Source organism: Xenia sp. Carnegie-2017, unplaced genomic scaffold (assembly GCF_021976095.1).
Source record: "Xenia sp. Carnegie-2017 unplaced genomic scaffold, XeniaSp_v1 HiC_scaffold_19, whole genome shotgun sequence".
Classification (NCBI taxonomy): Eukaryota; Metazoa; Cnidaria; class Anthozoa; order Malacalcyonacea; family Xeniidae; genus Xenia; species Xenia sp. Carnegie-2017.
In genome coordinates, this window is record NW_025813481.1 from 9,187,483 (window position 1) to 9,213,488 (window position 26,006).

The following is a 26,006-nucleotide window of genomic DNA, read 5'->3' on the forward strand; positions in this document are numbered from 1 at the left end:
GAATCGAATGCCTTTTCGTAATCTACAAATGCCATGAACAGTGGTTGTTGGTACTCGTTGGTTTTCTCGAGTATTTGTCCAGTAGCATGCAGGTGGTCTGCAGTGGAGAATCCTTTCCTGTATGCTGCTTGCTCTGGGGGTTGATGTTCATCCAGAGTGCCACTGATTCTGTTCTTGATGATTTTCATGAACAACTTGTAGATGTGGGATAGCAAACTGATGGGGCGGTAGTTTGCAAGATCTTTCTTGTCTCCCTTCTTGAAGAGTAGAATAATGATGGCGTTCTTCCACTCTTTTGGCACTTTTTCCGTCTCAATGGCTTTGTTGTAAAGATGCTGAAGTTTTTCCATTAGGATGTCACCTCCGGCCTTTATCATCTCTATCACCACAAGATCTTCACCGGGTGATTTTCCGTTTTTCATCTGATGGATTGCCTTCTCCACTTCACATTTCATGATTACTGGAGTCTCTTCTGCTGGTCTCAACTGAATGTTTTGGGAGTGATCTTCGTACAGTGCCTGATAGAATTCTGCACATCTCTCGAGGATTCTTTTTCTGTCTGTTATTACCTTTCCATCCTTCTCCTTCAGTGCTTGAATCAGAGCCTTCTTTCCATCTCCTGTTGTGCTCTTTTTCAACCCTTTGCCACTTTCAACTTCTTCTCTGATTCTCTTGGTGTTTGCTTCTCTCAGATTTTGTCTTGTTTTCTTCCTGATTGTCTTGCACAGTTCAACATAACCTTTGCCGACTCCCGACTTAACACACATAATTTAATGTAAAGTACATATTATTATTACATCTAAAACAATTATTTATTTGTTAAATCATTTTATGCTAAATGAACTTTCCTTCTTTCCTCAACATTCTCCTGCAAGTCAAACAATGACATTAACATTGGTTGCTTTCATAGCTAGAAATGGGAAAAAATATGACCTGTTGGGCCCGGAAGAGTGAACTTTTTCTTCCCAATTCTTTTTTTGACTGATGTTTTATGTTTTTTTTAATAGTACTAGAAAGCAATAACTTAACAATTTTTATTTGAAGTAAAGGGCAACTCAACTGAGCAAGCCATATGCAGTGTCAACAATTTTTGCTCAAACAGCTAAAAGATTTTCCATTTTGTGTTTCTTCATGTTGCAATATTGCAAAATGTCAAGAGTGTTTATATCCTTACATTTCATAAATTCAAGTATTTCTTTGGTTTTATTTGTAGGTGATTCACATCACGTTCCACCCCTTGAAAGGTCTTATCGGGCAAAGACATTAGCTCATTATCCTGATCATGTCCCCTGGAATCCATTTGATGAACATGCAGTTTGCATGGTATGATTTATGCTTGGTTGGAAACAACCAATTTTTCATAAAAGAAACCTTGTTACTTTGCTGAAGGGGGGGGGACTGAGCTTGAGAAGCTGAGGGTCTGAGCAAGGGAAGCATTTAGCCATTATATTGTTTATTTAAAACGAGACTCTGTTTTGTAAATTGTTGTGACTCTAGCAACATCTGTGTGTGTCATAAGGGAGAAAGTTTTCTTCAAACCTATGCGTCACGTGTGCATGCATTGTGAAATTTCACCACTTAAACTTAAGACTTTGTTATAAGTTTGAGCATTGATGTCAGAAAGCAGTAACATAACGAATCTGTAAGATTAGGAAGCCGTGATATTACGTACAAAGTTGTAACTTTAGAGCGTTGTATCTTGCATTGAGAAGCCGTAAAACTTGTAATCTGTTTCGTGAGAAATCTTCAACGCGAGAAAGTTGTAACGTTTGAATCGAAATCGTAATGTTGGGAAGGCGTAACTTAAGGAAGGCATCACATTAGAAAGTCGTAACTTTCGAAACCTCTGACATTAGAAAATCGCTGTCTAACATTCAGAATTTCGGTTTCAAAAGAAAAACAAGGATGAAACATTTTAATATATTTTATGGCCCATGAATTGAGTTAAGCATTTTTGCAGGGGGCTTAAATTGTCATAAACGTACCAAGTTTCATAATTTTTGTTATACTTCCAAGTGACAGCGCCTTTATTTATTTATTTTGTTGAAAAATTCTCTAGTTTCAATTCTTCGAAATTTCTCATCTTAATTATCACCTTTACTTTAGAATCCTTTCGATACGAAAATCGTCGGGATTTGAGGTACTTTATACGATATATTGAATTTAAGTTTTATAGCGTTAATAACTCTCATCTGTCCATCGTAACTTTGCTATAATTCTATGGATAAATTATGTTTTATATATAACAGATTATTGATGATCCTACTTCACCTGAAGGTGTTCAGCAAGAACGACGTATGAAGTTACTGTCGTTAATTAATAATATAGCCCTTGATAAAGGGTGGATGGTCAAAATTATAAATGTCATGGTTGTTCCAGACCAATTGGAATGAGTATGATCAATGAATTCTTGACTTGTTATTTCCTAATAACTCAAATATATTTATTTTCAAATTTCTTAGCTTAATAAATGTTATCTTTGTAGAAACTATTATAACAAAGTACATAATCCTTTTTCCGTGAAGCCCATGGATGCGTTCGTTCATGATGAAAGAGTCATATTGTATAAGGAGGCTCTCGTTCATCACGAGAGAGATGAGAAAGTTACGTTGTAAAGGTAATAAGTAAAAACGTATAAACATGCTTAGTGTTTGTTTAAGTTATAGTTCAAAAGGCAGAAGTTGTTTGAACCTTTGAAGTATCCTTGACGTTCTAGTTTTTTATGAGAAGAATTCTTGTAAAGAAAAGATAAATTTTGAAAACCAAAGAATCCCGTTTTCGGTCCATGCCTCCAGATACCCGAGATAGTTGAGCACTAGAGCGTCGCATGTTAACTAAGGGAACCACATAATCCTTGTTTGTTTTCCATGAAACATATGGATGGTTTGCTCGTGATACATGAGAAACAGTAAATGGGAGAGTTAAATCAGAAAGATATAAACCGATAAAATTGGTATAAAACTTGTTTAAGGTTGTCTTTAATTATAAGTGTCAGAAAAAGACAGGGTCGTAAGAAGTTAATTGAAACATTGCTTGGTTTGTTTTATGAGAAGAAAACAAAAAGATAAAATTCGAAAGCAAAACCCCGTTTTCGGTCCATGCTTCCCGATACCTTCTTAAGCGCAAGGCACTAGAACGCCGCATGTTAACGTTTCGGTAGGAGATTTCGGCCCCTCCACGCTATCCTACTTGGGAGATGCCAATAGCAAGCTTCCGCCCATCAGACCCTGAGATCACCTGCGATAGGCTTTGCTCAGGATACGCAGGAGAGTGCGGCCGCCACCACCGAAGTGAGGGCCCTAAGCCACTGCATACTATATCGCACCCAGCTTCCACTGCTACTTGACATCTACTATATGGAGTTTTAGCTTTATATATATATACCAAAATTTAAAGGCCTACGAAAGTTGTGGGATGATTGTTATCGTTACTGCGCATGCCCAGATAGTTTCTTCGATAATTTGCGACTAAGTGAGTTAATTGACACAAATGTGGTGCAAGTACATATAGTTGGTCGTTGTCATGACTATGAACAATTACTCGAGTGGACTGCGCATGCTCGAGCGCTTGCGCAGACGATTTCTCTATTAAATTGTTACTAAGCATGCTATTTACTTCAAAATTGGTACTAGTAGATGCAGTTGGTCGTTGCCATGACCACGAACTTGGGTAGCTGGTCAAGTTGATTGCGCATGCTCAAAACGACTGCGCATGCGCAGATGATTTGTCTTAAAACGTGTGACTGAGCGAGCTAATTACACCAAAATCGGTACTAGTACATCCAGTTGGTCGTTACCATGAGCTTGGAGAGTTTGTGGAGTTGACAACGCATGCTCAGATTCTCAATTAATTTGTGACAGAGCGAGCTCTGAAATTGGTGCTTGTAGATGCGCTGAGCAAGTTTTCCATCATATATTTTTGGCATGCTTTTTGTCTACTTAAGCTTGTTTTTACGAATGCATGTGAAACTCGTCAACACTTTGTTACGGCACTCGTAATATCCGTGACAACGTTAAAAATGTTTTTTATTTTTCTCTACAACTTTATACCTGCATATTGCATGTCATATCCAAGCTTTCCTTTGATTTGACGGGAAATGGTTTTTATTCACTCTTACATCTTCTGCCTTTATAATTAGTCGATCTGTATTTCTAAACTAATATTTACAAATGCCTCAAGAGAATCTTTTTATTTTATTGGCTCTCTTCTACAAATACAATACCATATCCGACTATTTGATTGCACGAATTTTATAATTTGATCACTTTTTTTGACACATGTGTTTACCATGGGAAAGTTGGATTTCTTAAATGTACGTAGTTGTTTAGACTAGTTGGATCCATAGTTATCCTGTAATGTATACTCTTGTGAAACACCAATAAGCATATGTAGTGTGTCTTCTTTAACCTCTATTCTTGTTCTCCAGTTCATCATCTATCCATATTTGTTCTTTTTTAGTTCTCAGCTCAACGCAACCCTTGTCTGAAGTTCCTAAAGCCTTGATCTACCCAAGAAAGATCTCTGGTGGTAACATGTTAGGTATGGCTAGTGGTTGGTCATCGTCATTGAGCCTTGTGACACTAGTTCAGTAGACGTTAATTGTCCTGAAGACGTTGAGGAGGTTGCTAGTAAAGCGTCGCCTAAACCAGAAGTTAGTTTTCATGGTATGCTAACGGATTACGCAAACGTTGTTAGGAAGAAGTTCACATCAAATGGTTATGGTCTCGTTCCATCGTCTTCTGAGAAGGTTTCATGTTCATCCTGTATCTTTCACCAATGTTACAAATACTTAGTTTTTATGCTTTTGAAATTGTCGTTTTATGACTATTATTTTAGAGCATAGACATTGAAGAATCTTGTGGTAGTACAGGTATTTTCAACATTTTTTTGTTGAAAAATTCTCTAGTTTCAATTCTTCGAAATTTCTCATCTTAATTATCACCTTTACTTTAGAATCCTTTCGATACGAGAAATCGTCGGGATTTGAGGTACTTTATACGATATATTGAATTTAAGTTTTATAGCGTTAATAACTCTCATCTGTCCATCGTAACTTTGCTATAATTCTATGGATAAATTATGTTTTTATATATAACAGATTATTGATGATCCTACTTCACCTGAAGGTGTTCAGCAAGAACGACGTATGAAGTTACTGTCGTTAATTAACAATATAGCCCTTGATAAAGGGTTGGATGGACAAAATTATAAATGTCATGGTTGTTCCAGACCAATTGGAATGAGTATGATCAATGAATTCTTGACTTGTTATTTCCTAATAACTCAAATATATTTATTTTCAAATTTCTTAGCTTAATAAATGTTATCTTTGTAGAAACTATTATAACAAAGTACATAATCCCTTTTTTCCGTGAAGCCCATGGATGCGTTCGTTCATGATGAAAGAGTCATATTGTATAAGGAGGCTCTCGTTCATCACGAGAGTTATGAGAAAGTTACGTTGTAAAGGTAATAAGTAAAAACGTATAAACATGCTTAGTGTTTGTTTAAGTTATAGTTCAAAAGGCAGAAGTTGTTTGAACCTTTGAAGTATCCTTGGACGTTCTAGTTTTTTATGAGAAGAATTCTTGTAAAGAAAAGATAAATTTTGAAAACCAAAGAATCCGTTTTCGGTCCATGCCTCCAGATACCCCGAGATAGTTGAGCACTAGAGCGTCGCATGTTAACTAAGGGAACCACATAATCCTTGTTTGTTTTCCATGAAACATATGGATGGTTTGCTCGTGATACATGAGAAACAGTAAATGGGAGAGTTAAATAAGAAAGATATAAACCGATAAAATTGGTATAAAACTTGTTTAAGGTTGTCTTAAACTACATCCAACTTTCCATGGTAAACACATGTGTCAAAAAGTGATCAAATTACAAAATTCGTGCAATCAAATAGTCGGACATGGTATTGTATTTGTAGAAGAGAGCCAATAAAATAAAAGATTCTCTTGAGGCATTTGTAAATATTAGTTTAGAAATACAGATCGACTAATTATAAAGGCAGAAGATGTAAGAGTGAATAAAAACCATTTCATGTCAAATCAAAGGAAAGCTTGGATATGACATGCAATATGCAGGTATAAAGTTGTAGAGAAAATAAAAACATTTTTAACGTTGTCACGGATATTACGAGTGCCGTAACAAAGTGTTGATGAGTTTCACATGCATTTGTAAAACAAGCAAGTAGACAAAAGCATGCCAAAATATATAATGAAAAACTTGCTCAGCGCATGTACAAGCACCAATTTCAGAGCTCGCTCTGTCACAAATTAATTGAGAATCTGAGCATGCGTTGTCAACTCACACTCTCCAAGCTCATGGTAACGACCAACTGGATGTACTACTACCGATTTTGAAGTAATTAGCTCAGTCACTCGTTTTAAGACAAATCATCTGCGCATGCGCAGTCTTATTGAGCATGCGCAATTAACTTGACCAGCTAGTTCGTGGTCATGGCAACGACCAACTGCATCTACTAGCACCAATTTTGAAGTAAATAGCAGGCTTAGTAACATTCAATAGAAATCGTCTGCATGTGCTCGAGCATGCGCAGTCCACTCAGTAATTGTTCATAGTCATGACAACGACCATCTATATGTACTTGCACTACATTTGTGTCAATTAACTCACTTAGTCGCAAATTATCGAAGAAACTATCTGGGCATGCGCAATAACGAAAAGTAACCATGAAAAGTAACTTCTGGTTTAGGCGACGCTTTATTAGCAACCTCCTCAACGTCTTCAGGACAATTAACGTCTACTGAACTAGTGTCACAAGGCTCAATGACGATGACCAACCACTAGCCATACCTAACATGTTACCACCAGAGATCTTTCTTGGGTAGGTCAAGGCTTTAGGAACTTCAGACAAGGGTTGCGTTGAGCTGAGAACTAAAAAAGAACAAATATGGATAGATGATGAAGTGGAGAACAAGAATAGAGGTTAAAGAAGACACACTACGTATGCTCATTGGTGTTTCACAAGAGTATACATTACAGGATAACTATGGATCCAACTAGTCTAAACAACTACGTACATTTAAGCAATCCAACATTTGTAAAAACAAGCTTAAGTAGACAAAAAGCATGCCAAAAATATATAATGAAAAACTTGCTCAGCGCATTTTCAAGCACCAATTTCAGAGCTCGCTCTGTCACAAATTAATTGAGAATCTGAGCATGCGTTGTCAACTCCACAAACTTTCCAAGCTCATGGTAATTAATTAATTAATTAATTAATTAATAATGGACTCCGTCGATTTCGACATATGAGGGTTCCACAAAGTGGAACATCCTGGTTACTTAAATTATAGTGAAGGCAGCTAACCAGACTACAATCACTCGTACCTTTCACGCAACTACAACGCTGATATCAGCGTGACACATTTGTGACAAGGCTACAACATTGCAGATGCAGATACAGTCCATCCGAGGACATAGTTTCCTCTACCAACATGGCTTTGGTCAACCCGGCTAGGTTTACAGACACATTGCCAGATGTGCCACGAGCCAGGATTGAACCCGCGCCGTCTGGCTTGCAACTCACGCAATTAACCATTCAGCCACCCGCCCCGTCCCAACGGTAACGACCAATGGTAACGACCCCGTCCCAATGGTAACGACCAACTGGATGTACTAGTACCGATTTTGGAGTAATTAGCTCGCTCAGTCACACGTTTTAAGACAAATCATCTGCGCATGCGCAAACTTATTGAGCATGCGCAATCAACTTGACCAGCTACCCAAGTTCGTGGTCATGGCAACGACCAACTGCATCTACTAGCACCAATTTTGAAGTAAATAGCATGCTTAGTAACAATTTAATAGAGAAATCGTCTGCGCATGCGCTCGAGCATGCGCAGTCCACTCGAGTAATTGTTCATAGTCATGACAACGACCAACTATATGTACTTGCACTACATTTGTGTCAATTAACTCACTTAGTCGCAAATTATCGAAGAAACTATCTGGGCATGCGCAGTAACGATAACAATCATCCCACAACTTTCGTAGGCCTTTAAATTTTGGTATATATATATAAAGCTAAAACTTCATATAGTAGATGTCAAGTAGCAGTGGAAGCTGGGTGCGATATAGTATGCAGTGGCTTAGGGGCCCTCACTTCGGTGGTGGCGACCGCACTCTCCCTGCGTACCCTGAGCAAAGCCTATCGCAGGTGATCTCAGGGTCTGATGGGCGGAAGCTTGCTATTGGCATCTCCCAAGTAGGATAGCGTGGAGGGGCCGAAATCTCCTACCGAAACGTTAACATGCGGCGTTCTAGTGCCTTGCGCTTAAGAAGGTATCGGGAAGCATGGACCGAAAACGGGGTTTTTTGCTTTCGAATTTTATCTTTTTGTTTTCTTCTCATAAAACAAACCAAGCAATGTTTCAATTAACTTCTTACGACCCTGTCTTTTTCTCACACTTATAATTAAAGACAACCTTAAACAAGTTTTATACCAATTTTATCGGTTTATATCTTTCTGATTTAACTCTCCCATTTACTGTTTCTCATGTATCACGAGCAAACCATCCATATGTTTCATGGAAAACAAACAAGGATTATGTGGTTCCCTTAGTTAACATGCGACGCTCTAGTGCTCAACTATCTCGGGGTATCTGGAGGCATGGACCGAAAACAGGATTCTTTGGTTTTCAAAATTTATCTTTTCTTTACAAGAATTCTTCTCATAAAAAACTAGAACGTCCAAGGATACTTCAAAGGTTCAAACAACTTCTGCCTTTTTGAACTATAACTTAAACAAACACTAAGCATGTTTATACGTTTTTTACTTATTACCTTTTACAACGTAACTTTCTCATAACTCTCTCGTGATGAGCGAGAGCCTCCTCATACAATATGACTCTTTCATCATGAACGAACGCATCCATGGGCTTCACGGAAAAAAGGGATTATGTACTTTGTTATAATAGTTTCTACAAAGAAACTATTATAACAAAGTACATAATCCCATTTATTAAGCTAAGAAATTTGAAAATAAATATATTTGAGTTATTACGAAATAACAAGTTAAGAATTCATTGATCATACTTATTCCAATTGGTCTGGAACAACCATGACATTTATAATTTTGACCATCCACCCCTTTATCAAGGGCTATATTATTAATTTACGACAGTAACTTCATACGTCGTTCTTGCTGAACACCTTCAGGTGAAGTCGGATCATCAATAATCTGTTATATATAAAACATAATTGATCTATAGAATTATAGCAAAGTTACGATGGACAGATGAGAGTTATTAACGCTATAAAACTTAAATTCATTTTTAGTTCGTATTATATTTGTGTCATCTGCTCCATCTCACTAATGTTACTTATATGAACTGGAATTCTCAGCAGAAGATCGCATGTTGATGTTGTGGGGCGACATTTACAATTTTCTTTGCAATCATGTACAAACGTTACGGAAAATTTTTTTGGAAAACCCAGAACTGGAATAGTCTTACATCCCGATAACCACTTCAGAAACGCTGATATGGATACGTCTCCTGTTAAAAACATTTAAGACTGAAAAATGAATAAACAAACTAATCAAGGTATCCATTTTTTGTTTTTATACCACAACTTCAGATTAGAAAACATCACTTCAATAAATTTTACGCGTTATTTGATACTTTCAAAAAATTCCATCGTAAATACAATAATACAATTTGGCACCCAATTTACAACATATATATTCAAACTAACCTTCAGTATCTAGGGTTTGCACATAGTCGCAAAATATCTTGTACACGTCAACCTCCTTTTCCTTGTGAATCTGCGAACTGCTGAATGTTGGAATAATTTCATTGAGGAAAGTATCAGCAGAAAGTTTAAACGAATCGTTATAAGGATCGAACAATGGCTTCCACAACTCTGGATTTTCTATCATATAATTTATAAGACCACAACTGCTGAGGCCTTCAAGCAATTGCATAATTTGAGGAAGAACTGATGAAAAGTGGCCCATTACGCAAATTGACCTTTAAAAATAGAAATAAATCTTAGACTTTATAAACCAGCAGCACAAGAATAGTTTTTTTAATCTCCATTAACTTTCAAAATGTACTTACTGAGCAATTTTGGAAACAGTATGCACTGTCTCTTTATGTGGTACACCAGTGTATCCAGCCTCTGATAGCATTTCAATCATATCATCGCTGACAAGTATCTCCCTCAACATTTCATCGTCACAAGCTTGCTTTATCTTTGAAAAGGAGAAGTGTAAAGTAATCATTACTGACATCAGAGAATATAATAAAATAGACTTATTTCAAAATCATGCCACAGCAAGGAGTAATAATCAAGCATATGGTAATCTCCATCTTGTTGCGGCATACCTTTTTAACAGCTTTTTTGTACTTGGAGTCGGGCATTCCTTCTGTTGTGAGTGCCTGTTTGGTGATGTACTTGTAAACATCTGGACTTATAAAAGATGAAGCTGGTCCTTGAAGTAATGACATCACCATGACCTCGCCAAAGCGAAAGTCTCCATTCATGATGGCGACAGTTGAATTAATAGGTTTTCCATTACAGAACAGTCTTCTTTCCATATGCTCCAACATTTCTGATGAAAGAATTAACATCTAATCATATTTTTCAATTGTCCCCATCCTATATTTAAACCAAACTTGTCAACATTGATTGATGCATGATAGACAAATTATGGGAAATAAGCTGCAAAGGGAATTGAAGTGTAGCAGAACAATATATTTATTTTAAATCAACAGGGTGCTCATATTAACCCTAGAAACATATGTCTTACAATATTAGTACCTGAAAAACTCTCTCTTTGGCCCCGTCATCAATTGCACACTCTCCAACAAACACTATCTTTACACTGTCAGTTGGTGACACTTTACCACTTGATCTATACTCAATGAAGTCACACCATATATTTTTTCTAACATTTAATCTTACTGCCTTTGGTGACAATGTTACAGCTTTAATATCCAATAACTTATCTTTCACATTTGTAGTGTTATCTTGGTTTATCACCACATAAGGATTTTCTTCGGGAATGTTCTTTTCACTATCCGTATTTTGAGATTGAAGTGCTCCCACCCATATGTCACAACATATATCTGCATGCTCTGCTATTTCATCTATTGAAAAGTATTGTTGACATGTTGGGCACTCACATTTGAGCTCCTTGCTACGTGATACATAGTTACTTGCACTTTGGGAGTTATATATGGGAGGTGTATTCATTGGGAGATTTGTAGCAATATGCAAGCTAGTTGATGGCTCACATGGACTTGAAGATGGACAAGGTGAGAGTTCAATTCAATTGTATCATCAGTTTCTAAAAACATCTCATCAGAAAGATCTGCGATTGTCTCTGGTTCACTATCATCACAACTTCTTTTTAATTTTGAAATCTCTGTGTACATATATGCAGATTTTAGTGCAATGAAAAGTGTTAAGCGATTATAATTCTTCGCTATATCTTCCCTGTATTCGCTTAAACATCAGGGGAAGATTACATTACAACTCGCCATGGATGTTATTGTCGTGGTTAGCATGTTTTCTAACTGCTTTTCTAAGATTTCTCTCTTTTCGCACTTGGCAAAACTTTTACAGGAGAGTTTTACCCCGACATCTTTTCAAATTTCCGTCATTATCGACCTTCATGTAACCAATATTTATGCTTACTTCATGCTCCTTATCTTTTCCTTTACCAGAATTTGCTTTGAGTTTCTTGGTCTTTGGCTCGAGTCTGCTGCGCCTATCGCTTTCCTTCTGGCGCTTGAAATCGTAAAAACTTAACGTTTTAGGCGGCTGGGTTGTACCAGTAAGGGTACCGCTAGCACATAATACTGAGATCCCACTAGTTATAGAATTCGACGTAGAACATGTGTTTGCAGATTCTTCAAGTTTTTCGCGCATCGGTGCGAAGGAGTTGCCACATTTATAACAGTAATTCGCATTTTCCACACTTTCTATACCACAGTTTGAACAAAACATTTTTTGCTATCCATCAAGCAATATATTGAATATAATTTATAATAAGTCTGGTTTTCGTGGAACAAATTTAAACAAGCGCCATTTTGCAAAATATCACAACAATGTTTCCACTTCACAAAAAGAATTTCCAGTATTTCATATTTTACTTGCGTTGTGATTATATTTACTTGTGTTGTGATTATATTTACTTGCGTTGTGATTATTTTACTTGCGTTGTGATTATATTTACTTGTGTTGTGACTATATTTAATTGTGTTGTGACTTTATTTACTTGCGTTGTGATTATTTTACTTGTGTTGTGATTTTATTTACTTGCGTTGTGACTTTATTTACTTGCGTTGTGATTATTTTACTTGTGTTGTGATTACATTTACTTGTGTTGTGACTTTTTTTAAGTGATGGCCCTTATGGGCCACCGTACATTCCCTCCAGGTCTTCTAGAACTCAATGGGTTTGGTTTGACATGATCTAACAACGCCAGCGGTGAAATAATAGTCCAGTTCAATGGTCGGTCAGTGTACAGTCCTTCCTCCGCGAAGCTGGAGTGGCAAGAGATCAATCAAACCATGTCTATGACTTCATGACATTTGAACGAGAACGATTTTTCTTTGCATGTTTGATGCATGCGAGACTTTGCATACAGTGATATGTAGCTTAAAAAATGGCGTATTCTCTATTTAAAGTAAGGGTTACATAAAGAAGAGCGCCATGACCGCTCCAACGTCTGCGGGAGAACGGCTCATTGACTATTTCGTTGTTTGCGGACTTGACAATGTGTCCGGCTTGGAACCCGACCAGCTATTAGGTATGATACTTTACGACGGTTTTCTCTAAAACGGTCGAAGTTAGAGTCATTTTAACACGTGTGTGTGTGTGATAATCTTATTTAACATTTGAAATGAGAATGCTACTTTGTAGTTATTGTATAGAAAACGTATCGCTGCCGACCAAAATTGTCAACATGTTGAAATGTGCGACTTGAACAGCTGTGCACATAGATTGACGAGTTTACGTATTTCCGTATACAAATTCTTGTAATCAAAGTTCATTACAGTTTTGTTTAATGACTGACTAATCATTCGAGAGGTTTTATTTCAATTTAAACTTACCCTTCAAAGCAACAATTTATTGCGTTTTGACACGCGATGTTTATCGTATCTTTTACTTGCTTAGGCTAAGATTATGAATTCATGATAAAGATCGCGCTCTTTGATGCGACGTTTGCTCGCTGCGACTTCGTGCTGACATTCACAAATGCGCGAATGAAAGTCTTTTATACAATTTTTGTTTACGAAGGGTTGTTAATTAACAAATGGTGTTTGTTGTTGGTTGCATGGATTGTGAAATTTGATGGTGATTTTTTGCATGTTGTGTCGATCTCATATTACTGTTGTTTCATTATTACCATTTGTAATATGTGAAGGTTGAAGATGTTAAGTTTACATTTTATGTATTCCAAGATTATTATGTGCAAGCTATTTATATCAGATTGTGTTCGGACAACAGCCAATTCAATTTCAAGATGCATTGGTTGCCAAGCACTCTTCACAGTTTGACAGCACGATGTTCCATATAATGGTTTAGGTAAAGGCTAAGGTTAGGGTTGGGAGCTATGGTCAAAGTTAGGCTTACAATTAAATTAGGGGTTGAATAGGGGCTGAGTTGTTTGGACCAAGTTATTGAATACAGTTGAATACAGTAATTGACTACTTTCAGGTTATTACAGTGGCTGTTTTGAGATCCAAGCTGTTGAAGTTATTGTAGTCATTGAAGTTGTTGTACTCATTTTTTTTAACATCTTATATGTAAAATATTATAACATTTAATTTCTCCTTCATACTTGATGTAGTTGCTTTGTTTAAAGCATATATGATTTTTGCCAATTTTTTGTGTTGACAGGTGTGGTTATTTGAGATTTTTTTGTTTTGACAATTGGATGCATTAAGTATTCTCATTGGAAATTGACTGTTAAAATATTCTGACTGTTGGGACACTTATTCATTTATTTGATGATACAAGTTTTGCCTACATAATTTAATTCAATTACCTTCATCATCATCATCATCAGCCGTTCACGCCACTGCTGGCAGATGGCCTCCACAACTTCTTCCACTCGATTCGGTCTTTAGCTCTCCTCATCCAGGTCTTTCTAGTTTCCTCTTCGATCTCGTCTCTCCATCTTCTCTTTGGCTTTCCTCTTCCTCTGGTGCAGTTTCTTGGGTACCATTCTGTTGTCAATTTGGCCCATCTGTTGTTTTCCATTCTTGCCACATGGCCTGCCCATCTGCCTTTCATTTCTTTTGCTGTTTGGATGACATCTTTCACCCTGGTTCTCTCTCTCTGATTACTTCATTCCTGATCTTGTCTTTTAGCCTGATATTTAGTATGCTCCTCTCCATGCTCCTTTGTGTGACTGCCAGCTTCCTTGATTGGTGTTTTGTAAGCGCCCATGTTTCTGCTCCGTATGTCATAGATGGTAAAATGACAGTGTCCATTATTTTCCTCTTCAAACTGTTTGGGATGTTCTTCTCCTTTAGAAAGTGACTGTATTGCCCGAATCTTCTCCATCCGACATTGATTCTTTGATTGACCTCAACACTGATTTCATTTCTTGGTGTTAACATTTTTCCAAGGTATTTGTACTCCTCCACCTCCTCCAACTTCTCTCCGTCAACTCTGATCACTCTTCTTTGCTTCCTCCTTGCGATGTCATTGCACATGATCTTGTTTTTTTTCTTATTCATTTTCATACCATCTTTCTTTCCTTCTTCATTCAGTTTCGTCAAAAGTTCTTGGAGATCTTCCTCTTTGTTTGCAAACAAGATGATGTCATCTGCGAATCTTAAGTTGTTCATTACTCTTTTTCCAATGGTATTCTTTTGAAGATCTCTTCAATGGCAGCAGTGAACATGATAGGTGACAGTGTATCTCCTTGGCGGACACCTTTCTTTATCTTGATCTTTTCGCTCAGCTTTTCTGTTCTTATTTGTGCTGTGCCTTCTCTGTATGTTTCCTTTATGCTGTTTATGATCTTTCCTGGTACTCCGTGTTTCGCAAGTGATTGGAATACTGGGGCATGCTTGATGGAATCGAATGCCTTTTCGTAATCTACAAATGCCATGAACAGTGGTTGTTGGTACTCGTTGGTTTTCTCGAGTATTTGTCCTGTAGCATGCAGGTGGTCTGCAGTGGAGAATCCTTTCCTGTATGCTGCTTGCTCTGGGGGTTGATGTTCATCCAGAGTGCCACTGATTCTGTTCTTGATGATTTTCATGAACAACTTGTAGATGTGGGATAGCAAACTGATGGGGCGGTAGTTTGCAAGATCTTTCTTGTCTCCCTTCTTGAAGAGTAGAATAATGATGGCGTTCTTCCACTCTTTTGGCACTTTTCCGTCTCAATGGCTTTGTTGTAAAGATGCTGAAGTTTTTCCATTAGGATGTCACCTCCGGCCTTTATCATCTCTATCACCACAAGATCTTCACCGGGTGATTTTCCGTTTTCATCTGATGGATTGCCTTCTCCACTTCACATTTCATGATTACTGGAGTCTCTTCTGCTGGTCTCAACTGAATGTTTTGGGAGTGATCTTCGTACAGTGCCTGATAGAATTCTGCACATCTCTCGAGGATTCTTTTTCTGTCTGTTATTACCTTTCCATCCTTCTCCTTCAGTGCTTGAATCAGAGCCTTCTTTCCATCTCCTGTTGTGCTCTTTTTCAACCCTTTGCCACTTTCAACTGCTTCTCTGATTCTCTTGGTGTTTGCTTCTCTCAGATTTTGTCTTGTTTTCTTCCTGATTGTCTTGCACAGTTCAACATAACCTTTGCCGACTCCGACTTAACACACATAATTTAATGTAAAGTACATATTATTATTACATCTAAAACAATTATTTATTTGTTAAATCATTTTTATGCTAAATGAACTTTCCTTCTTTCCTCAACATTCTCCTGCAAGTCAAACAATGACATTAACATTGGTTGCTTTCATAGCTAGAAATGGGAAAAAATATGACCTGTTGGGCCCGGAAGAGTGAACTTTTTCTTCCCAATTCTTTTTGACTGATGTTTTATGTTTTTTAATAGTACTAGAAAGCAATAACTTAACAATTTTATTTGAAGTAAAGGGCAACTCAACTGAGCAAGCCATATGCAGTGTCAACAATTTTGCTCAAACAGCTAAAAGATTTTCCATTTTGTGTTTCTTCATGTTGCAATATTGCAAAATGTCAAGAGTGTTTATATCCTTACATTTCATAAATTCAAGTATTTCTTTGGTTTTATTTGTAGGTGATTCACATCACGTTCCACCCCTTGAAAGGTCTTATCGGGCAAAGACATTAGCTCATTATCCTGATCATGTCCCCTGGAATCCATTTGATGAACATGCAGTTTGCATGGTATGATTTATGCTTGGTTGGAAACAACCAATTTTTCATAAAAGAAACCTTGTTACTTTGCTGAAGGGGGACTGAGCTTGAGAAGCTGAGGGTCTGAGCAAGGGAAGCATTTAGCCATTATATTGTTTATTTAAAACGAGACTCTGTTTTGTAAATTGTTGTGACTCTAGCAACATCTGTGTGTGTCATAAGGGAGAAAGTTTTCTTCAAACCTATGCGTCACGTGTGCATGCATTGTGAAATTTCACCACTTAAACTTAAGACTTTGTTATAAGTTTGAGCATTGATGTCAGAAAGCAGTAACATAACGAATCTGTAAGATTAGGAAGCCGTGATATTACGTACAAAGTTGTAACTTTAGAGCGTTGTATCTTGCATTGAGAAGCCGTAAAACTTGTAATCTGTTTCGTGAGAAATCTTCAACGCGAGAAAGTTGTAACGTTTGAATCGAAATCGTAATGTTGGGAAGGCGTAACTTAAGGAAGGCATCACATTAGAAAGTCGTAACTTTCGAAACCTCTGACATTAGAAAATCGTTGTCTAACATTCAGAATTTCGGTTTCAAAAGAAAACAAGGATGAAACATTTTAATATATTTTATGGCCCATGAATTGATTTAAGCATTTTGCAGGGGCTTAAATTGTCATAAACGTACCAAGTTTCATAATTTTGTTATACTTCCAAGTGACAGCGCCTTTATTTATTTATTTTGTTGAAAAATTCTCTAGTTTCAATTCTTCGAAATTTCTCATCTTAATTATCACCTTTACTTTAGAATCCTTTCGATACGAGAAATCGTCGGGATTTGAGGTACTTTATACGATATATTGAATTTAAGTTTTATAGCGTTAATAACTCTCATCTGTCCATCGTAACTTTGCTATAATTCTATGGATAAATTATGTTTTATATATAACAGATTATTGATGATCCTACTTCACCTGAAGGTGTTCAGCAAGAACGACGTATGAAGTTACTGTCGTTAATTAATAATATAGCCCTTGATAAAGGGTGGATGGTCAAAATTATAAATGTCATGGTTGTTCCAGACCAATTGGAATGAGTATGATCAATGAATTCTTGACTTGTTATTTCCTAATAACTCAAATATATTTATTTTCAAATTTCTTAGCTTAATAAATGTTATCTTTGTAGAAACTATTATAACAAAGTACATAATCCCTTTTTCCCGTGAAGCCCATGGATGCGTTCGTTCATGATGAAAGAGTCATATTGTATAAGGATGCTCTCGTTCATCACGAGAGAGATAGAAAGTTACGTTGTAAAAGGTAATAAGTAAAAACGTATAAACATGCTTAGTGTTTGTTTAAGTTATAGTTCAAAAGGCAGAAGTTGTTTGAACCTTTGAAGTATCCTTGGACGTTCTAGTTTTTTATGAGAAGAATTCTTGTAAAGAAAAGATAAATTTTGAAAACCAAAGAATCCGTTTTCGGTCCATGCCTCCAGATACCCCGAGATAGTTGAGCACTAGAGCGTCGCATGTTAACTAAGGGAACCACATAATCCTTGTTTGTTTTCCATGAAACATATGGATGGTTTGCTCGTGATACATGAGAAACAGTAAATGGGAGAGTTAAATCAGAAAGATATAAACCGATAAAATTGGTATAAAACTTGTTTAAGGTTGTCTTTAATTATAAGTGTCAGAAAAAGACAGGGTCGTAAGAAGTTAATTGAAACATTGCTTGCTTTGTTTTATGAGAAAAAAACAAAAAGATAAAATTCGAAAGCAAAAAACCCCGTTTTCGGTCCATGCTTCCCGATACCTTCTTAAGCGCAAGGCACTAGAACGCCGCATGTTAACGTTTCGGTAGGAGATTTCGGCCCCTCCACGCTGTCCTACTTGGGAGATGCCAATAGCAAGCTTCCGCCCATCAGACCCTGAGATCACCTGCGATAGGCTTTGCTCAGGATACGCAGGGAGAGTGCGGCCGCCACCACCGAAGTGAGGGCCCCTAAGCCACTGCATACTATATCGCACCCAGCTTCCACTGCTACTTGACATCTACTATATGGAGTTTTAGCTTTATATATATATACCAAAATTTAAAGGCCTACGAAAGCTGTGGGATGATTGTTATCGTTACTGCGCATGCCCAGATAGTTTCTTCGATAATTTGCGACTAAGTGAGTTAATTGACACAAATGTGGTGCAAGTACATATAGGTGGTCGTTGTCATGACTATGAACAATTACTCGAGTGGACTGCGCTTGCTCGAGCGCTTGCGCAGACGATTTCTCTATTAAATTGTTACTAAGCATGCTATTTACTTCAAAATTGGTACTAGTAGATGCAGTTGGTCGTTGCCATGACCACGAACTTGGGTAGCTGGTCAAGTTGATTGCGCATGCTCAAAACGACTGCGCATGCGCAGATGATTTGTCTTAAAACGTGTGACTGAGCGAGCTAATTACACCAAAATCGGTACTAGTACATCCAGTTGGTCGTTACCATGAGCTTGGAGAGTTTGTGGAGTTGACAACGCATGCTCAGATTCTCAATTAATTTGTGACAGAGCGAGCTCTGAAATTGGTGCTTGTAGATGCGCTGAGCAAGTTTTCCATCATATATTTTGGCATGCTTTTGTCTACTTAAGCTTGTTTTACAAATGCATGTGAAACTCGTCAACACTTTGTTACGGCACTCGTAATATCCGTGACAACGTTAAAATGTTTTTATTTTCTCTACAACTTTATACCTGCATATTGCATGTCATATCCAAGCTTTCCTTTGATTTGACGGGAAATGGTTTTTATTCACTCTTACATCTTCTGCCTTTATAATTAGTCGATCTGTATTTCTAAACTAATATTTACAAATGCCTCAAGAGAATCTTTTTATTTTATTGGCTCTCTTCTACAAATACAATACCATGTCCGACTATTTGATTGCACGAATTTTGTAATTTGATCACTTTTTTTGACACATGTGTTTACCATGGGAAAGTTGGATTTCTTAAATGTACGTAGTTGTTTAGACTAGTTGGATCCATAGTTATCCTGTAATGTATACTCTTGTGAAACACCAATGAGCATATGTAGTGTGTCTTCTTTAACCTCTATTCTTGTTCTCCACTTCATCATCTATCCATATTTGTTCTTTTTTAGTTCTCAGCTCAACGAAACCCTTGTCTGAAGTTCCTAAAGCCTTGATCTACCCAAGAAAGATCTCTGGTGGTAACATGTTAGGTATGGCTAGTGGTTGGTCATCGTCATTGAGCCTTGTGACACTAGTTCAGTAGACGTTAATTGTCCTGAAGACGTTGAGGAGGTTGCTAGTAAAGCGTCGCCTAAACCAGAAGTTAGTTTTCATGGTATGCTAACGGATTACGCAAACGTTGTTAGGAAGAAGTTCACATCAAATGGTTATGGTCTCGTTCCATCGTCTTCTGAGAAGGTTTCATGTTCATCCTGTATCTTTCACCAATGTTACAAATACTTAGTTTTTTTATGCTTTTTGAAATTGTCGTTTTTATGACTATTATTTTAGAGCATAGACATTGAAGAATCTTGTGGTAGTACAGGTATTTTCAACATTTTTTTGTTGAAAAATTCTCTAGTTTCAATTCTTCGAAATTTCTCATCTTAATTATCACCTTTACTTTAGAATCCTTTCGATACGAGAAATCGTCGGGATTTGAGGTACTTTATACGATATATTGAATTTAAGTTTTATAGCGTTAATAACTCTCATCTGTCCATCGTAACTTTGCTATAATTCTATGGATAAATTATGTTTTATATATAACAGATTATTGATGATCCTACTTCACCTGAAGGTGTTCAGCAAGAACGACGTATGAAGTTACTGTCGTTAATTAACAATATAGCCCTTGATAAAGGGTTGGATGGACAAAATTATAAATGTCATGGTTGTTCCAGACCAATTGGAATGAGTATGATCAATGAATTCTTGACTTGTTATTTCCTAATAACTCAAATATATTTATTTTCAAATTTCTTAGCTTAATAAATGTTATCTTTGTAGAAACTATTATAACAAAGTACATAATCCCTTTTTTCCGTGAAGCCCATGGATGCGTTCGTTCATGATGAAAGAGTCATATTGTAAGGAGGCTCTCGTTCATCACGAGAGTTATGAGAAAGTTACGTTGTAAAGGTAATAAGTAAAAACGTATAAACATGCTTAGTGTTTGTTTAAGTTATAGTTCAAAAGGCAGAAGTTGTTTGAACCTTTGAAGTATCCTTGGACGTTCTAGTTTTTTATGAGAAGAATTCTTGTAAAGAAAAAGATAAATTTTGAAAACCAAAGAATCCGTTTTCGGTCCATGCCTCCAGATACCCGAGATAGTTGAGCACTAGAGCGTCGCATGTTAACTAAGGGAACCACATAATCCTTGTTTGTTTTCCATGAAACATATGGATGGTTTGCTCGTGATACATGAGAAACAGTAAATGGGAGAGTTAAATAAGAAAGATATAAACCGATAAAATTGGTATAAAACTTGTTTAAGGTTGTCTTAAACTACATCCAACTTTCCCATGGTAAACACATGTGTCAAAAAAAGTGATCAAATTACAAAATTCGTGCAATCAAATAGTCGGACATGGTATTGTATTTGTAGAAGAGAGCCAATAAAATAAAAAGATTCTCTTGAGGCATTTGTAAATATTAGTTTAGAAATACAGATCGACTAATTATAAAGGCAGAAGATGTAAGAGTGAATAAAAACCATTTCATGTCAAATCAAAGGAAAGCTTGGATATGACATGCAATATGCATGTATAAAGTTGTAGAAAAAAAAAAACATTTTTAACGTTGTCACGGATATTACGAGTGCCGTAACAAAGTGTTGATGAGTTTCACATGCATTTGTAAGCTTAAGTAGACAAAAAGCATGCCAAAAATATATAATGAAAAACTTGCTCAGCGCATGTACAAGCACCAATTTCAGAGCTCGCTCTGTCACAAATTAATTGAGAATCTGAGCATGCGTTGTCAACTCCACAAACTCTCCAAGCTCATGGTAACGACCAACTGGATGTACTAGTACCGATTTTGAAGTAATTAGCTCGCTCAGTCACTCGTTTTAAGACAAATCATCTGCGCATGCGCAGTCTTATTGAGCATGCGCAATTAACTTGACCAGCTACTTAAGTTCGTGGTCATGGCAACGACCAACTGCATCTACTAGCACCAATTTTGAAGTAAATAGCAGGCTTAGTAACAATTCAATAGAGAAATCGTCTGCGCATGTGCTCGAGCATGCGCAGTCCACTCGAGTAATTGTTCATAGTCATGACAACGACCATCTATATGTACTTGCACTACATTTGTGTCAATTAACTCACTTAGTCGCAAATTATCGAAGAAACTATCTGGGCATGCGCAATAACGAAAAGTAACCATGAAAAGTAACTTCTGGTTTAGGCGACGCTTTATTAGCAACCTCCTCAACGTCTTCAGGACAATTAACGTCTACTGAACTAGTGTCACAAGGCTCAATGACGATGACCAACCACTAGCCATACCTAACATGTTACCACCAGAGATCTTTCTTGGGTAGGTCAAGGCTTTAGGAACTTCAGACAAGGGTTGCGTTGAGCTGAGAACTAAAAAAGAACAGGTATGGATAGATGATGAAGTGGAGAACAAGAATAGAGGTTAAAGAAGACACACTACGTATGCTCATTGGTGTTTCACAAGAGTATACATTACAGGATAACTATGGATCCAACTAGTCTAAACAACTACGTACATTTAAGCAATCCAACATTTGTAAAACAAGCAAGTAGACAAAAGCATGCCAAAATATATAATGAAAAACTTGCTCAGCGCATGTACAAGCACCAATTTCAGAGCTCGCTCTGTCACAAATTAATTGAGAATCTGAGCATGCGTTGTCAACTCCACAAACTTTCCAAGCTTATGGTAATTAATTAATTAATTAATTAATTAATAATGGACTCCGTCGATTTCGACATATGAGGGTTCCACAAAGTGGAACATCCTGGTTACTTAAATTATAGTGAAGGCAGCTGACCAGACTACAATCACTCGTACCTTTCACGCAACTACAACGCTGATATCAGCGTGACACATTTGTGACAAGGCTGCAACATTGCAGATGCAGATACAGTCGAGGACATAGTTTCCTCTACCAAATTTCCCTCACATGGCTTTGGTCAACCCGGGCTAGGTTTACAGACACATTGCCAGATGTGCCACGAGCCAGGATTGAACCCGCGCCGTCTGGCTTGCAACTCACGCAATTAACCATTCAGCCACCCGCCCCGTCCCAACGGTAACGACCAATGGTAACGACCCCGTCCCAATGGTAACGACCAACTGGATGTACTAGTACCGATTTTGGAGTAATTAGCTCGCTCAGTCACACGTTTTAAGACAAATCATCTGCGCATGCGCAAACTTATTGAGCATGCGCAATCAACTTGACCAGCTACCCAAGTTCGTGGTCATGGCAACGACCAACTGCATCTACTAGCACCAATTTTGAAGTAAATAGCATGCTTAGTAACAATTTAATAGAGAAATCGTCTGCGCATGCGCTCGAGCATGCGCAGTCCACTCGAGTAATTGTTCATAGTCATGACAACGACCAACTATATGTACTTGCACTACATTTGTGTCAATTAACTCACTTAGTCGCAAATTATCGAAGAAACTATCTGGGCATGCGCAGTAACGATAACAATCATCCCACAACTTTCGTAGGCCTTTAAATTTTGGTATATATATATAAAGCTAAAACTTCATATAGTAGATGTCAAGTAGCAGTGGAAGCTGGGTGCGATATAGTATGCAGTGGCTTAGGGCCCTCACTTCGGTGGTGGCGACCGCACTCTCCTGCGTACCCTGAGCAAAGCCTATCGCAGGTGATCTCAGGGTCTGATGGGCGGAAGCTTGCTATTGGCATCTCCCAAGTAGGATAGCGTGGAGGGGCCGAAATCTCCTACCGAAACGTTAACATGCGGCGTTCTAGTGCCTTGCGCTTAAGAAGGTATCGGGAAGCATGGACCGAAAACGGGGTTTTTTGCTTTCGAATTTTATCTTTTTGTTTTCTTCTCATAAAACAAACCAAGCAATGTTTCAATTAACTTCTTACGACCCTGTCTTTTTCTGACACTTATAATTAAAGACAACCTTAAACAAGTTTTATACCAATTTTATCGGTTTATATCTTTCTGATTTAACTCTCCCATTTACTGTTTCTCATGTATCACGAGCAAACCATCCATATGTTTCATGGAAAACAAACAAGGATTATGTGGTTCCCTTAGTTAACATGCGACGCTCTAGTGCTCAACTATCTCGGGGTATCTGGAGGCATGGACCGAAAACGGGATTCTTTGGTTTTCAAAATTTATCTTTTTCTTTACAAGAATTCTTCTCATAAAAAAAACTAGAACGTCCAAGGATACTTCAAAGGTTCAAACAACTTCTGCCTTTTTGAACTATAACTTAAACAAACACTAAGCATGTTTATACGTTTTTTACTTATTACCTTTTACAACGTAACTTTCTCATAACTCTCTCGTGATGAACGAGAGCCTCCTTATACAATATGACTCTTTCATCATGAACGAACGCATCCATGGGCTTCACGGAAAAAAGGGATTATGTACTTTGTTATAATAGTTTCTACAAAGAAACTATTATAACAAAGTACATAATCCCATTTATTAAGCTAAGAAATTTGAAAATAAATATATTTGAGTTATTACGAAATAACAAGTCAAGAATTCATTGATCATACTTATTCCAATTGGTCTGGAACAACCATGACATTTATAATTTTGACCATCCACCCCTTTATCAAGGGCTATATTATTAATTTACGACAGTAACTTCATACGTCGTTCTTGCTGAACACCTTCAGGTGAAGTCGGATCATCAATAATCTGTTATATATAAAAACATAATTGATCTATAGAATTATAGCAAAGTTACGATGGACAGATGAGAGTTATTAACGCTATAAAACTTAAATTCATTTTTAGTTCGTATTATATTTGTGTCATCTGCTCCATCTCACTAATGTTACTTATATGAACTGGAATTCTCAGCAGAAGATCGCATGTTGATGTTGTGGGGCGACATTTACAATTTTCTTTGCAATCATGTACAAACGTTACGGAAAATTTTTTTGGAAAACCCAGAACTGGAATAGTCTTACATCTCGATAACCACTTCAGAAACGCTGATATGGATACGTCTCCTGTTAAAAACATTTTAAACATTTAAGACTGAAAAATGAATAAACAAACTAATCAAGGTATCCATTTTTTGTTTTTATACCACAACTTCAGATTAGAAAACATCACTTCAATAAATTTTACGCGTTATTTGATACTTTCAAAAAATTCCATCGTAAATACAATAATACAATTTGGCACCCAATTTACAACATATATATTCAAACTAACCTTCAGTATCTAGGGTTTGCACATAGTCGCAAAATATCTTGTACACGTCAACCTCCTTTTCCTTGTGAATCTGCGAACTGCTGAATGTTGGAATAATTTCATTGAGGAAAGTATCAGCAGAAAGTTTAAACGAATCGTTATAAGGATCGAACAATGGCTTCCACAACTCTGGATTTTCTATCATATAATTTATAAGACCACAACTGCTGAGGCCTTCAAGCAATTGCATAATTTGAGGAAGAACTGATGAAAAGTGGCCCATTACGCAAATTGACCTTTAAAAATAGAAATAAATCTTAGACTTTATAAACCAGCAGCACAAGAATAGTTTTTTTAATCTCCATTAACTTTCAAAATGTACTTACTGAGCAATTTTGGAAACAGTATGCACTGTCTCTTTATGTGGTACACCAGTGTATCCAGCCTCTGATAGCATTTCAATCATATCATCGCTGACAAGTATCTCCCTCAACATTTCATCGTCACAAGCTTGCTTTATCTTTGAAAAGGAGAAGTGTAAAGTAATCATTACTGACATCAGAGAATATAATAAAATAGACTTATTTCAAAATCATGCCACAGCAAGGAGTAATAATCAAGCATATGGTAATCTCCATCTTGTTGCGGCATACCTTTTTAACAGCTTTTTTGTACTTGGAGTCGGGCATTCCTTCTGTTGTGAGTGCCTGTTTGGTGATGTACTTGTAAACATCTGGACTTATAAAAGATGAAGCTGGTCCTTGAAGTAATGACATCACCATGACCTCGCCAGCAAAACGAAAGTCTCCATTCATGATGGCGACAGTTGAATTAATAGGTTTTCCATTACAGAACAGTCTTCTTTCCATATGCTCCAACATTTCTGATGAAAGAATTAACATCTAATCATATTTTTTCAATTGTCCCCATCCTATATTTAAACCAAACTTGTCAACATTGATTGATGCATGATAGACAAATTATGGGAAATAAGCTGCAAAGGAATTGAAGTGTAGCAGAACAATATATTTATTTTAAATCAACAGGGTGCTCATATTAACCCTAGAAACATATGTCTTACAATATTAGTACCTGAAAAAAACTCTCTCTTTGGCCCCCCGTCATCAATTGCACACTCTCCAACAAACACTATCTTTACACTGTCAGTTGGTGACACTTTACCACTTGATCTATACTCAATGAAGTCACAC

The 26,006-nt window shown here is 37.0% G+C and overlaps 2 protein-coding genes and 1 long non-coding RNA gene across 7 annotated transcripts; 1 reads left to right on the forward strand and 2 right to left on the reverse strand.

Annotated features, from left to right (window-relative positions):
- Nucleotides 1–8,870: 8,870 nt before the first annotated feature.
- LOC124438269 lies at nucleotides 8,871–10,459 on the reverse strand. Of its 3 annotated transcripts, none has more exons than XM_046988312.1 (4): nucleotides 10,359–10,459; nucleotides 10,092–10,225; nucleotides 9,727–10,001; nucleotides 8,871–8,909 (listed from the first exon to the last, which is right to left on the reverse strand). In XM_046988312.1, exons 1-4 carry the CDS (start codon nucleotides 10,392–10,394, stop codon nucleotides 8,887–8,889), a joined length of 468 nt encoding a protein of 155 aa, XP_046844268.1. In that variant the 5' UTR covers nucleotides 10,395–10,459; the 3' UTR covers nucleotides 8,871–8,886. The 3 variants fall into 3 exon arrangements, with proteins under 3 accessions (XP_046844268.1, XP_046844269.1, XP_046844267.1); XM_046988313.1 differs by lacking the exon at nucleotides 8,871–8,909 and adding an exon at nucleotides 9,170–9,211; XM_046988311.1 differs by lacking the exon at nucleotides 8,871–8,909 and adding an exon at nucleotides 9,246–9,527.
- Nucleotides 10,460–12,577: 2,118 nt separating this feature from the next.
- LOC124438275 lies at nucleotides 12,578–16,453 on the forward strand. The gene is made up of 2 exons (XR_006946027.1): nucleotides 12,578–12,790; nucleotides 16,277–16,453. It is a non-coding gene; the product is annotated as an uncharacterized LOC124438275 (long non-coding RNA).
- Nucleotides 16,454–23,950: 7,497 nt separating this feature from the next.
- Nucleotides 23,951–25,549, reverse strand: LOC124438271. Of its 3 annotated transcripts, none has more exons than XM_046988317.1 (4): nucleotides 25,449–25,549; nucleotides 25,182–25,315; nucleotides 24,817–25,091; nucleotides 23,951–23,989 (listed from the first exon to the last, which is right to left on the reverse strand). In XM_046988317.1, exons 1-4 carry the CDS (start codon nucleotides 25,482–25,484, stop codon nucleotides 23,967–23,969), a joined length of 468 nt encoding a protein of 155 aa, XP_046844273.1. In that variant the 5' UTR covers nucleotides 25,485–25,549; the 3' UTR covers nucleotides 23,951–23,966. The 3 variants fall into 3 exon arrangements, with proteins under 3 accessions (XP_046844273.1, XP_046844275.1, XP_046844272.1); XM_046988319.1 differs by lacking the exon at nucleotides 23,951–23,989 and adding an exon at nucleotides 24,250–24,291; XM_046988316.1 differs by lacking the exon at nucleotides 23,951–23,989 and adding an exon at nucleotides 24,327–24,608.
- Between the last annotated feature and the right edge of the window lie 457 nt (nucleotides 25,550–26,006).

Bases quoted from the DNA above. Each gene is read 5' to 3' on its own strand.
- LOC124438269 (XM_046988311.1), bottom strand. From the start codon at position 10,394: ATGCCCGACTCCAAGTACAAAAAAGCTGTTAAAAAG. The intron at 10,226-10,358 runs GTATGCCGCAAC...TCCTTTTCAAAG, and splicing joins ACAAAAAAGCTGTTAAAAAG to ATAAAGCAAGCTTGTGACGA. The intron at 9,528-9,726 runs GTTAGTTTGAAT...TGTTTTTAACAG, and splicing joins GCAAACCCTAGATACTGAAG to GAGACGTATCCATATCAGCG.
- LOC124438271 (XM_046988316.1), bottom strand. From the start codon at position 25,484: ATGCCCGACTCCAAGTACAAAAAAGCTGTTAAAAAG. The intron at 25,316-25,448 runs GTATGCCGCAAC...TCCTTTTCAAAG, and splicing joins ACAAAAAAGCTGTTAAAAAG to ATAAAGCAAGCTTGTGACGA. The intron at 24,609-24,816 runs GTTAGTTTGAAT...TGTTTTTAACAG, and splicing joins GCAAACCCTAGATACTGAAG to GAGACGTATCCATATCAGCG.